Source organism: Diabrotica undecimpunctata, chromosome 10 (genome assembly GCF_040954645.1).
Source record: "Diabrotica undecimpunctata isolate CICGRU chromosome 10, icDiaUnde3, whole genome shotgun sequence".
NCBI lineage: Eukaryota > Metazoa > Arthropoda > Insecta > Coleoptera > Chrysomelidae > Diabrotica > Diabrotica undecimpunctata.
This window is the reverse complement of record NC_092812.1, coordinates 51,787,312-51,801,900: the sequence shown is the minus strand read 5'-3', so window position 1 is coordinate 51,801,900 and position 14,589 is coordinate 51,787,312. Positions and strand designations below refer to the sequence as shown.

At 29.7% G+C, this 14,589-nt stretch overlaps 1 protein-coding gene across 1 annotated transcript in view; it reads left to right on the top strand.

The window, feature by feature from the left end:
- The first annotated feature begins 731 nt into the window (after window positions 1-731).
- The window catches only part of Csk (C-terminal Src kinase), a 31,572-nt gene continuing 17,714 nt past the window's right edge, over window positions 732-14,589 (top strand). Inside the window, exons 1-3 of the mRNA XM_072545667.1 lie at window positions 732-878; window positions 1,780-1,837; window positions 10,790-10,939. Of these exons, the coding sequence (XP_072401768.1) occupies window positions 1,808-1,837; window positions 10,790-10,939 (180 nt within the window). The 5' untranslated portion in view covers window positions 732-878; window positions 1,780-1,807. The remainder of the gene's footprint in view (window positions 879-1,779; window positions 1,838-10,789; window positions 10,940-14,589) is intronic.

The following is a 14,589-nucleotide window of genomic DNA, read 5'->3' as shown; positions in this document are numbered from 1 at the left end:
TCATAACGCATGCACAGGATTCAACAAAAACAATCTGGTTTTTCTCATGTATCATGTAAATTTGTAAATATATAAATCACTGTGATAGTTGAGTGTTATAGGCCAAAGTTGGAGAATAAAAGAAAAGATACCAACTACTCATCCTTTAATTTGAAGGTGTTTCATATATGAATCCATAAACATCATCAGTTCATCTAAAATTAGTTAAGTGAGCATATATCCCTCGAGAAGAAAAAATGAACAAGGTTTATCTTCCAAAAGATATGCAGCTCAAAAAGATAGGCGTTTAATAGCTTTTCGCGCGCGTCTTCATGTATTTTTTTTAAATGTAACCACCGTACCAAGTAACTACCATGTACCCGGGCAGCGCAGCACTGCAACGAGTAACTGTAAGTTGCCTACATTTGGGGCAACTCAAAGATTTAAATTTAATGTAGACTGTACCACTAAACGGTTTAACAAAATTTTTAGGGTGTATTCATTTAGTATTTCATATATATTACCACGAAGTTTTAACCCAATTAGGTTTAAACTCATTATTTATTACATCATGTAAACAAAATAATCATAAAGTGATAAAGATCTTGAATGACAATGACACTCCTCATCGGTAACGAGAGAGATAACGGTTACATAGTTGTTGATGATTGCAGGTCGTTCCTTGTTACTTGGTGGAGAAATTTTGATTATTTGAGTTTTGTGTGTCGTTTGACGTAAATGTCATTTTATGTTTCTGTCAATGTCAATCGAAGCCTAAAATAAAATGGTGGTTGTTATGCAGATAATACTATAGAAAATATGTTTTTTAAAGGAACACTATTATTCATAAGAAAATATTATTAAAGGGACTATGTGCAAATATCAAACTTAGATAAATGGTAAGTGGTACTTATAATATACATTAAATCACTTTTTCTAAATTGTTTATTAGGCCAACAATTGTGTATGAGTTAATCATCATCATAATTACAAACATTATTCAGCTATTCGTTGGTCGAATGTTCATAACATTGAAAAATACCGGAAATGGACATATATTATCTAATTGTCTTACATTAAATTTGTTGTTAAAAGTGCAAATTAAGGATCTCTTTTTCTATTGAGTAACCAAACTAAATTAGCAAATTGAATAATATTAAATCGTTTGGCAATACCTGTATACTCCTGCTTTTTCTAACACACTCATTGTGAAATTATGAATTCTGATACTTAACATTATCTACTTTTACCAGTATTTTTAATCTGGTGCTATTAGTTATAGTTGTTCCAGTGTTTCTCCCATGTCTTTTTATATGATATGTTTACTTTCTCCTTATATTTCTTCTACTTTTGTTGGTTGATATGTAGGCTTCCAGTATTTGTGTTTTGGTTATTTTTAATTACAGACTATTAGGACTTGGAAATCTCACTAAATTGTATTATGTGTAATATAATGTATAATTTTTTCATTGTTTGTGTATGAATTTTTTCATTTTCATGAATTCTATCAATCTATATATCTATTTTAAATTATTCATTCATTTGGAATATTTAACATTTTTATTTGTAGATTTTCTCTTTTTTATTTTTGGTTGTATTACCCCATTTGTCACTTAAAAGAAATATTTTACTCATATGTGCATATATTTGTTTCCATTTAAAATGTGCAATATTCTGATTATTTTTCATTCATTTCTGACTTAAGTGTATATTCAAAGTAAGCACAATATTATACTTTTATGGTAGGGACTGTAAGGTTACTCATTGCATATTTTAATGTTGAATTACATTCTGTTCCAGTGAGTATTATGGTGGAACCTAGAGAGTGATGACAAGCCAAAATTCACCATTTACACAGGTAGGATATTTATATTAAACAATCGTACTTTTAGAATGTTATTATTTTCAGAATCAATAACATACTGTTGTTTTCATTTTTCATGTTTACTTTTTTTGTACTACTATTTTTTCTTCACGATATCACAGTGTCAATTTGACTAGAACCAGAATATCATGTTTTTAATCACTTTTGTGGGAAATTTAACTATTTAATGGCAAATTCAATATCAATTTGATGGCATATAATTAATTACATGAACATAACTACAAATGCTTAAAAGTTTCAAAAAGTCAAATAAATTAAATTCTTATTTCTTTTCTTTCTATTATTGTACAATTAAAAATTACTGATGTTACAATACACATAATTTTTGTTATTTGACCCTTAAAATTTAAACAATGATTAAATTATTTAAATGCAATTATACTCCTACAAAAATTACAAAATGTACATACATTCTTAGAGTTATCATAAAGTCAGGAGTAATAAATCATTCTATATAGTGTCTTTGACTAGAAATAATTATTCCCTTCTAGACTACTCCAATAATATTTTTTATGGAGCTGAATGTCTTTTCTCTCTTCGTATTGTTTGAAAATTTCTAAAATGTAGTTCACTTTTACTATATTTAAAATAAATATGGACTGAATCACATTGCTATCTTGGATTTAAGTCATATTAAACTGTTATATGTCGATTTCAGCATTACCTGCTTTTTGCATCAAAAATATTTTTCTGATTATATATATATATATATATATATATATATATATATATATATATATATATATATACATTTTTAAATATTTTCCTGTTTTGTCACCCACATATATCCCAAGTAAAGGGCCAGTAACTCCTTCATGTCACATATTGCATAAAGTGCTGTAAATGTTTTACACTATACATTGTAAGATTATAAACATTCATTCTTTTCTCTTCCAGTACATAAATTACCATTATATATATATATATATATATATATATATATATATATATATATATATATACAGTAATTTTACTGAGTTATAAGAAAAATTTTGTTGACTTAATTTTATGTATAATTTAAGTAGCATTTGTACTGGTAAGGTTGATAAAATTTGCAGTTTTCTTATAGTTTAACATACATTTAAATTGTCGGATTTACTACAAAGTTTTTATAGTGTACCTTTGTATGTAATGACTTTTCTGGCCTAAACTTTCTTCCAATATAATTTTTGTAGTTTTATTTGTTTTAATTTTTTCGGCAGATGAAACTTGTTTGTTATACTTAAAACAAGTGTCATGCTTGTCTTTATATTTTGCAAAAATGTTTATACCAATTACACATTTTTGAAATGTTTGGATCTAAAGGCAAATACTTGTATTTGCATAATTTATGTGATTCCTTATTAAGCATGTATTTTTATATAATATGCTTGATTTTAAAATAGTCCTATTAACAGTTTCAGAAATATATAAGGAGTTTGTAAAGAATCCTTGGCTTACAGGTATTTTTTATTATTCAAATGGAGGATTTCATCAAACACCTTCTAAACACAACAACCTGTGTCCTCTTTGAAAACTTTGTTTTCTTTCAATATACATTAAATAGATTGTCTCTGTTGCCTGTACTAGAAAACTCATAAAATGCATTGTGTATAAGTTGCCTGTTGACGTGACAACGTCTTAAATTAGGTTGTGGCTCGGAGTCACTCATGAAAAAGTGTAACGCCCGCTCACGTCTGTTACGATGAGTCACCGAACGAGAGAGAGGCCCGCCGGACCGGCGAATGCCTTGCGTCTCTCTCCCACTAAAACATGATCGGTCCGCTGGTGCGATGCTATTTCTCCTATCATCGTCCTATCCTCAACAAAATCACTCAAATAGAAATTAGTTAAGTTTAAGTTTACATGTACAATGTTTTAGTAAACAAAATATATTTCTATAGTTAAAATTTGTGCAATTCTTATTTTCATTCAATTCCTTGTTCCTATTGTGCAATTTAATAATATTCATATCAATAAATATTCTACCGAGAAAAAGACGTTGTCACGTAAAATTTTCGCCCGTAAAACCGACTTTACAGGCAACCGATTTTTTTTTCTTTGTGATTTTATTGTTCAGCTTTTTTCATGTTTTATTTTGAACATAGTATTTTTAATATTTGAAGGATTAGTCACTCCATCATTTCCTTTGTTCTTGATGGTCAACCTATCAGCTGTAAATGAATCAACTGACAAAACCCCATCTTATTTGATGTTGAGTCGTGACCATCTGCCAAAATAAAATCTTGCAGCAAAGAATATATCAACGAAAAAAATCCCATTTGAAATTAAAAATAGAATACAGAGTATGATATACCAAATTAAGAACCTACCAAAAGGGAAATCAGAATTTATTTTTATTTATTTGACCAATACATTGTTAAATGGTTAGATTATTAACTAAATTTCATAATTAATTGCATCCCTTACAATATTTGCAATATATTTATAATCAACCAAGTTTATATTGAGTGTTCTCTTATTAGTATTAGTGTATGATTTCTCTGATAGTACAAGGGTCTTATGACCAAGTGCCAGAGATAAATGTGTCTCACCTTAATAAAGATTCTGATTTTTCTTTTCCATGCTGCCCTATTTTGTGCCAAATTTCAGATCTTTTTGATTTATATTCCTCATTTTTCTATATATTTCCTATCTTTCTCATCCTATGTTAATGATAGTTTTGCAGTCAGCCAACCTTGTTTTTCTCTGTGCTCTTTTGATGTCCTTCTGTTATTCATTCTGTACACATGACAGTCATTCAGTTGTCTCTCATTTCTAATTGTTTCTATTGGTTTCTAAATGTGCTATTACCTTCATGTTTCATACCATATCTCATCTTGTGATCCCTTTGATATTTCTTAAAACTTTTATTTCAGTAGCTGCAATTTTTATTTTGTTGTTGTTTGTTAGTACCCATGACTTACCTCCATACATTATTGAGGGTCTCACTACTTTCTCATATACTTGGGCTTTACTTTTGTGTTTTTAGGTATATATCTCTTTCTAAATAAAATTGTTCTTAATATATTGAATAGTTTTCCTATTTCTTCAATTTTCTCGATTATTTCTTCATCTACCTTTCCATTTTCTTTAATAATTGTACCTACATATTTATAGTTGCTGACTTGTTCTAATTTTTTGCAATTGCAAGTTTCTTTTTTGAAATTGCCATTACCATTGATTTGTTTTTATCAGAGTTGATTTCTCTTAATTTGTTTATGTATATATGTACGACTTGTTGTAGTTTTTCTTCTGTTTCATCTACTAGGACCATACCATCAACAAATAGTAGTTCTTGTAGAGTAACATAATTCATCTTGCATTTTCCTGCTAGTATATTTTTGTATTTTTTTGTTACGTCATCTATGCACCTTGTTTTAATCCCACTTTTGCATCAAACTCTAAAGATTCTTGATTGTGTGTTCTTACTATGGTGCTGCCATTTTTGTAGAAAGCTTTAATCATCTCTTATCATATTCTTTTCTATTCCTCTTGTCTTCTAACATTTTCAGATGTCATCTCTTCTTACTTTGCTGAAAGCTTTTTTTTTAAGTCAATGAAACACATATGTGTACTACTATCTGCCTCAGTATAAAAATCAGATCCTCCTTCCTTTCCCAATGCTAGTAAATGCTTTGACGAGTATGATTTTTATCTCATCCACTGCTTCTGTCATTTCGTTCATCGCCATTGGTTCCAGTTCATCTTCATTATCCTAACCATCTCCGCTTTCTATCGACCCGGTCGTTCAAATATCCCGTTAATATTGTATTTTATGTTTCCTTGTCTAGTTCTTCTTGTAATATATCAAAAATAGTTGTCTTTATCCTTTGTGTAGTATTGTTTGGCCCCTATACTATAAGACGATAATATTATTTCCATGTTTCATTCTTATTTCCGCAACTAGTATTCTTTGGTTACATATCTTTTACCAATTATGTTCTTTACCCTTTCTGGTTTGACTATTAGTCCCAAAACTGCTGCTATCTTGTAGCTATTTGTATGATTATTTTTTCTTCTCGCTTTTTTTTTGTTTTATTCTTGTATGTTTTTCTCCTACTTTTAGATGTATGAGTTGTTTCAATAATTTTAATGTCCATTTTAATCACATCTTTTTCTTTGCCATATTCATCATGTTTACTTTTCCATATCATCTTTACTTTTTATTGCTAGTTTTTTATTATTTACACTTACCTTATCGTTTACACAAACAACCAAGTTTTACATTTTTTTTTTAAGTTATTCTTCTGTCATTTTCCTTATTTCTTTGTTTTTCTCATACTCTGTTGTGGTCATATCATGATTTACTTACATAGATCTTACGTTCTCTTAGCTTGTCTTTCTTTTACATAATCATTTCTTTTTCTTAGTTTCCGATTTCGATCAAGCAGGTTTTTCCTCCTAAGTTGTGTGCTGATTATAAATTTACATGTATTTGCAATTTTTGTTTAATATATTTTCCATGGCTAGTTTAATTCTTTTATTTTTTGGTCTTCTCTCCTTAATAATTAATGTTCTTAGTTGTTTTGTTTGTTTAATCTCTAAATTCTGTGTCTGTTTTAAATTCTTTAATCATCTCTATTTTCTCAATGTTAAATTCTAATGTTTTCTCGTGCATCTATCTTTTTAAAGAAACTGGTCAATTGTTGTGTTTTCTGATGTGAATCTGGCCTGGTATTTTCCAATTATGCCCATTGTGTAAACTTGTAACCTTTTGTAGGAATATTTGCTAATATTTTGTAAGCAGTTATTAACAGTTGTCCCACTGGTGTAAATTGTATGAATCTCTTCAATCGCTACCTGCAAAAGTATCCTGACAGGCGGGTGGACGTTTCTTGTTTTGTGCTAAGGCTTGGCTAATATTGCAGCTATAAATGCATTTATTATATACTAAGATCCAATAATACGAATGCGGAATTTCGGGCTTCTCGTCGATTGTTTCTGAAGTCTTTAGGAATTGCGTTAGTCCAGAAAAATATGAAAATTAGAGCGCTAAATATGCGTATACCGAGAACATCACGGTTACTTGCTGCAAAATTTTCTGGAATTGTAACACCTCTAGTAGCAGAAAAAAACTACTTAACAATCAGAATTATTTTTACGTAAATATTAACATTATAATAAACATAAAAACTACAATAATACACAAAAGAACAAATAGAATTCATTTTACAAAAACTTAAAAATTATAATAAATATTCAAAATGCTCCCGTTTTGTTGTAATAATTGACACATTTTTCTTACAGATCTTACTCAATTGAGTATATGCACTGGCTTTATTTTTCTAAATGCTTGATGAATGCTTTGGAATTATTCTTCCTTGGTATTAAAGCCAGTTTTATAAATACTATTTTTTTAAAATCGCCAAATAAAAAAAATTAGGAGGATTTAGTTCTGGTGAACAAGAACCATAAGTTCCAATCCATCGATTATGAAATTTTTCATTTAAATAATTTCCAACGAATTCGGCCTTGTGAGCAGGTTCTCCATCTTGTTAAAACAAAAATGTGTTCCTCTCATTCAAATATGAATTTCTCATTAAAAATGTTATTTAAATTCGTTTTTAAGACCCTTTATACCCGGTAGCAGTTAGTCTAACATCTAATACAAGATGAACTAATTATTTATTATGCTTAACAAAACACTAACGTTAAAACCGAATCTCTCTTATCTCCTGATCCCCTGAACGAAGTGAGGATTTGAGTCATTCCAATATAGTTCATTGTGTCAGTTAAATATTCCTGCACTGGATATGTGAGCTTCATCGCTAAATATTACCTTCACTATTACCTATTACCTTTTAATATAACTTACTCTACAAAATAAATATTTATACAAGATGTAACAATATGTTATATTAGATAAAAAAAAATAATGCAATTTACGGAAATCTAAACGTCACAATAAACTTATTAAAGTAAAATTGAGGCTTATTCCCAATAAAACTAGTAAAATGTCACAAGAAAATAGCTTCAAAACAAAAATAAAAAAAAATAGAAAAATGTAATAAAATACAGTGTGTTCTATTCCGTGACAATTTTATTTATAAAATTTTATTTATAAAATAAAACAATACTTTAAAAATAATAATTCACTTTGAACCATCAATTAGCAGTAGTATTTACTTTACTTTCAAGTTAGGTAGGAACTGATTTTATTTTTGCTAAATAATACTGCCAAGGGATTATTATCCTCATAATAAAATGTTAAAATGCGTTATTATTGTTGCGAGTGTTTTATTTTTAAGTGGCTATAAGATAACGTCAACTATAACCATATCTGCATAGTAGCTTCAAAAACTGAAAATAGATATAACATGTCATATCAGGTGAAAGAGAATTAAACATGTAAACGAAAAATGTCAAGATATATGGGGTGCTTCATATAAAAAAACAAAAGTTGGTATTATATTTCTCTTATTGAGACCTCTAAAAAAAGATTTTGTACGGCACTGAACGCTGTCATAATATTTCCATCAAAAATTCTATTAAAAGTTTTCTTAATAACGAAGATATTTAAGTTTGTCGTTTTCGACATTTTTCAATAATCGCCCTGTATCTCGCTACGTTGAGGAGCTGTTGATGATTTGATTGGGCAATCATTACTTTAACGAAAAAAGAAGTCATGACATCTTCACTACTTTTTTTCTATCTCCTCTAGTTTTCGGTATACTTTGCAAAACATACCAATATAGGAGACGCTGTACACTAAGTAAGCTATAATTAAAGAATTTTCCTTTAAGACGTAGATAATTATATTCTGTTTTTTATGGGTTTAAAGTTAAGGACTAATTACTTTGATGTTTTACTGACTAGAAAACCACTGCCAAACTCGTGTCGGGTGATATATCCGCTATAGGATATATCTTGCAGTCTCTTCTCTCGATAATTCCTGAACCAGTCCATCTAATCTCTAAAAATCGCTGTTACATCGACTGTCAGTTTATCCAGTTCTTGTGCCAGCAATCTAAGAGCGGGTGAGACATAAATGGTTCATACATTCCATGTGCACATCTTCCATAGAGTTGCTCAGATTACGGAGGTGAAGTCTTGATTGAGTAGGAGAGGCTAGTGACGCTAACAGGATACAGCGTCATATTTTGAGCATCACTACCCCATTTGAACTCCACAAACTATAAAATAAATTTTTTAATTATTTTTTTTTAATATTAACTATCCTTCTCCAGATATTCATTTAAAAATTCATTTTATTTCTTAGACTTTTAATTTGTTTTAATTTATTTGTTATAACCTGTTGTTACGTTCATATGTACCTGTATTATTAATTCTGTTAAGAACTAAACATATTTGATATTTGCAATTTTATTTCATTACAATGAAAATCAAAACAGCAATTAAAAATATGGAAATTTACCGAAATGCGATGACTATTAACTGCGTTTAGTGACAAAAGCTTAGTCACCAAATGCATAATGAAATATCTGTATTTTTTTCACAGACCTTGGACTTTAACTTCAGGGTTTATCAGTAATTAATAATGTGTGAAAATTTCAATATTTGTCACTCCTTTTTGTTGCGTAGAATTGATTTTTTAAATTGTGTAGAAATTTCTTAATAGACATCACTGATGTAAGAGCAAAATACGAAAACTAAAATTTTTCTACACTGTATAAAGTTTAGAATGGTCTGCAATTATAATGCCTCATATATACCCTGCATAAGAGTCTCTTCCAGTAAAATAGAACAGTGATGTACTGACATTTTCTTAGTATTGTTTGCAGTTAAAACCCTTAGTATCAAAACAAATCAATTTATAGTTTATTACTTTTTTACAGTAGTGATTCATTTTAATTGTTTTATGTAATTGAATAATTGTATTCAAATGTACAGTGTGTACCAGCCGAATGTAATAAATTTGCTATTTCAATAATATAATATTTCAAAATAGATAACGATAGGCGGAATAATTCTGAAATGGAATACCAGCAAACAAGAGCTAATAAAAATATAAACAAAAAACCTAAAACAGGGCCAAAGGAAAAAGATATTGGAAACTAAAAGAAAATTCATGCTTGGAATGTGAGAGACAGTTTCGAATATGGGCTAAGCAGTAAAATAGATATAAATTAAATGTGTTACTGTTCCAAGAAACTAAACAAAAGGGAAATTTCATATAAATGAATACATTTTTTTCAATAGTGGAGATAATGACAGAATGGTGAGAGTAGGTTTTATGGTGCACAAAATAAATAAAAACATAATAAAAAGTTTTAATCCAATTTTAGAGAGAATGTGCAGGCTTAGAACGAAAGAACATTTTATAAGTATCCTGCATGTGTTAAGCGATGATAAAGAGGACGAAGAAAATTATGCTTTTTATGAAAACATAGAAAAATGTTTTAATTATTTAGCAAAACAGGACATAAAGATAATAATAGGAGAAAAAAATGCAAAGATTGGAAAGGAAGAAATGTATATGCCAGTAATAGGCAGTTTTAGCAAACACAAAATTAGTAATGATAACGGACAAAGACTAGTAAACTTAGTAGTAAAAGCAACAACAGAAGGACTATATGTTATAAGCACGAAATTTGCCCATGAAGACATCCCCATAAGGGTATGAGATTTTACAGAGAAGCAGATGCAGATAGCGATCATTTTCTGATAATCGCAAACGATAATCTATAAACCAAACGTTTCAAAGAAAAAATAAAAGCAACTTAAACTTAGAAGCAACTTTAAATATACAACAGATCATCTTGTTAATTTAAATTTTTTGCACTCAAATAAAAGATTATGTCAAAAATGTCAAATTTTCTAGTGAAAATTTCAGATGACCCTTGAAAACACTCATTGTTACCAAGGCTCAGAATATAAGTAATGTAAAAGTTAGCATTTTATAAAAATATAAACGACAGTAATTGTTTGTATACAAACTTCTTGACATACTATAGTCATCATTCTAAATTTTCAAAATTACAGAGGTACCAACCTTACATTTTTGACCAATTCCGTCAACCCGATGGCCAATGGGACCCTTCAGCAGCCCCAAATCCTCCTACCGTTCCTGCTAGGGGTGTCAAGAGAAACACCCCAAGCGAATTATCGCATTCATATGAAGAATCTTCCTGGGTAAGTATTTTCATAATTTTTTATATATAACTATAACATTAAATAAAACACTATTAACAGTTTTCAAACATTTGAAGATAATGATAACGTTAAGTGTTTTAAGTGCTTTACAAGTAAATTTTGGACCGATTTTAAGTAGACGCTGTTTTATTTTAAAGTGAATACTTCTATTGCTCGGTATGATGTTTTGGACGGGTGCGAAATCCTATTTAGCGTGACTTGAAAAATCGAGACGGGTGTAGTAACCTTGCGGTATACCTTAATATACATAACTAAATACACCTATTATAATTTTATGTAATATATTTTTTATAACAACTCGAGACTTGGATAATTTTGATTTTAAAATATTTTTATGAAGTAAAATAAAATAAATTAAATAAAATTAACTAAAAATAATTATTATTTGCAAGAAGTAATGAAAGACAATGAAATGAGTTAACGAGCAAGAAACTAGCAGAAAGACATTTGTTTTCTCGTTACTAGTGAAAAAAAAAATATATTAAATAAAAAATAAATCAAATATTATATTTATATGGGATTAAGTCACAATTGATTGTAATGAAAATTAAATTTTATATTTCTTTTGTCGTTTCGATTTCCATTCCGGAAATTGTTTTCAAAATGAAAGAAATTTAAGTTAAAATAAGAAGGTTATTACACCTGTTGTTGTTTATTAGTTGGCGCCCCTTTTTTAACTAATATACAACAACTGGTACAACAATATACAATCCTTATTTTAATTTAAGATTCTTTCTTTTCGAAAACGATTTCCGCAGTGGAAATCGAAGCGTCAATCGTTAGTTAAAAATGTAATTTTGATTACAATCAATTCAAAACAGTTTCAGAACCTCTTTAAATCCAAATTGTAATAATCCAGTCGTTATAGACGAAAATCCCTCTCAACCGCTAAAAATCATAGGAACAAGCTGAATTTTGCTGTGAAGTTCAATTTTGGGACCAATTTTCGTGTTCAATTTTGGGACTCCAAAAAAGATCAAAAAAGTTTGTCGTTCCTACCCCTAGGCTTTAATCTAAAACCTCCATTGTAGGGGGTAAGATGAAAACATCGATTTTCCAAGAATCTGTACGCCGTAGAAAAAAATATTTCAAACAAAAAATGTAGCTGGAGATAATTGTGGACAAAAAAGTTCCTTAGCAGTTTTTTGTGAAGTGAACCGTGAGCCTTTGATCGCTTAGGAAAAGTTTACAACCAACCCCTATTAACCGTACGAAGTAAGAGTTTTACTAGTAATAATATTTATGACAATTATAATTTTTATTGCTAAACGGTCTTTATTAAATGTACAAAATTACTTGCATAAGCTTGCATAAAAGTGGAATCAAGGGACAATTATGTTTTGAGGGATGTGAATATCCTTTTTTTCTTCGTTGGAGTGAGGCCTACTGCAAGGGTCAGAACGTCAATGTCCTCAGACACTATTACAGCTGGTGAATGACGAGCTGTTCAACTGCGAAATTTTCTGCCAACAAGGTAATCTTCAAAAAGTGCGGTTAACCTAGTCTTGTTGTGTGAATGCGCATTGTTACCTGTTTTCAGCTGAAACATTCAGCTTCAATCTTCCGTTTCGAACGTCACGAAATATGGTCGGAATCGAAAGTTATATACGTTTTTATGAAAAATGGGGAAATCGTTATATTTGGCCTTATACTTCAAATAAAACAATTTCTTTTCAAGTGCACAAGTAGGTGTTTAGAAACTACACATCTTCAGCTACGAAATTGCATCTCATGAGAATCTTAAAAAATGGCAAAAAAGGCACAACGTTTATTTATTTAACACCTTTACAAACACTGATTTGATTTGCGACAAAATAAAAAAATTGCATACGAAAGTTGCACTTATCAACATTCTGGCTTTACAACCCTGCGTAGGCCCCAGCCTCCTCAAGAATTTCTTTCCAGTCGTCCCTATCCAACGACTTCCTCCGCTAAGCACGTATTTTCATATTTCTCATGTCTTCATCGATGTTATCAAGGAACCTTTTCCTGGGTCTAGCTGGGTCATTTTGTTCCATCCGCATTACATGCCCTATCCACCTCAGACGTCCTATCTTAAGATCCTATCCTAAGATAGGAAAGCTGCACTCTTCACCTTTAAAAGCTGCACCATTTTAATTTTTGTCGATAGGACACTCTGATCAAAAAGTATCGAATTTTTACCGTCGGATTGATACAAATTTTATTTTTAAAAATTGATTTCGCGCGCGTGACTGACATTCAAAATCACTGGTCGCTACAAGCGTTGTTTGAGGGAATCGTTCATTCTACAAGTGCTAACAAACATTTTAGTTCAAAATTATCTCAGCTATATTTCTGGTTTGGTGTAGAGATTCTTGGAAAATCGCTGTTTTCCGTTTTTCCCCTGAGCTGGGGAGAGGGAGAAGGTTTAGGTTAGGTTAGGTTGACATTCACAACAAAATCCAGCTCGTTCGTCTCGTTTTTAGAGATCAAATCTCTGACGACTAAACGATAAGTTTTCATTATAATGAAGTATGGAATTATCGAATTAGATAGTACACTGTGGTGAAAGTAACAATACGATTTTAAGTGATATCTGTCTGTACATCTATTTAGTGGACTAGGTAATATCAGTACAAAAATAGAACACAATTGCGTATTCATTGTTTATAAATTATAATGGAACCTATTTGCTCACAAAATAACATAAATTAACGTTTTTTACTAATACGAAAATAAAAACATGTTACCTTTCAGTATGATCAAGCATCAGCGATCCTCATTCGCGTTTTAAATTAACAGGATTAGTTACTACGATGTGATTTTCACAAATCCGCTAGTCTTCTGTTTTTCGTTTGATAAACATTGTTTTATATATATATATATATATATATATATATATATATATATATATATATATATATATATATAATTTTTATATGTTTATTAAAGCAAAATTTTTTCAGGGTGTTCCAAATATTAGATTGTTCTATTAGCAAATTCAAGCCGTAATAACCTCCTTATTTTAAATCAAACACCCTATATTTTATTAGTCTTTCGTATGGAAAATTTACTTAGCTTTTCATCTATATTAGTGTTTTCTATACACTTTTAAAATATTTAAAGATTTCCTAATTTGTAAGCTTTAACAATTATAATCAAGTATGCCGTGGAACATATTGCCAAACACCCGCGATATACCTAGCCAAGAAACTGTTAACAATAACATTTAAATTTTATCATTTCATCACATAGGAGGTTTTATTATCTTAGTTGAATTTGGTCTACATGTGACTTTGAATAATATTCTGATTTCAAATGGCGTACCATATATTCTATACAGTATTCGGGAAGTCATTCAGCCTGTTTTCTAAATAGAAATGTCAAACTGAATGTCAGTCACAATTCTAATTATAATTAAATTCAATTGCTACTTTTATGAAAACGATCGTCTTAACAAAAATATGAAGGAACTATTACCGTCCAGAATGCTAAAAAATGGCACATTTTCAACAATTTTGTTGTATCTTATCTATTATATATGGCAATCAAACTTTGTTTTATATTATACAACTTGAAGATTACAAAAATTTTTTTTATTTTCCTGCCAAGAACTTTTCATCCAAAATTACTGCTTCATGGCGGACAGTTAATCTCTGAAACGGCAA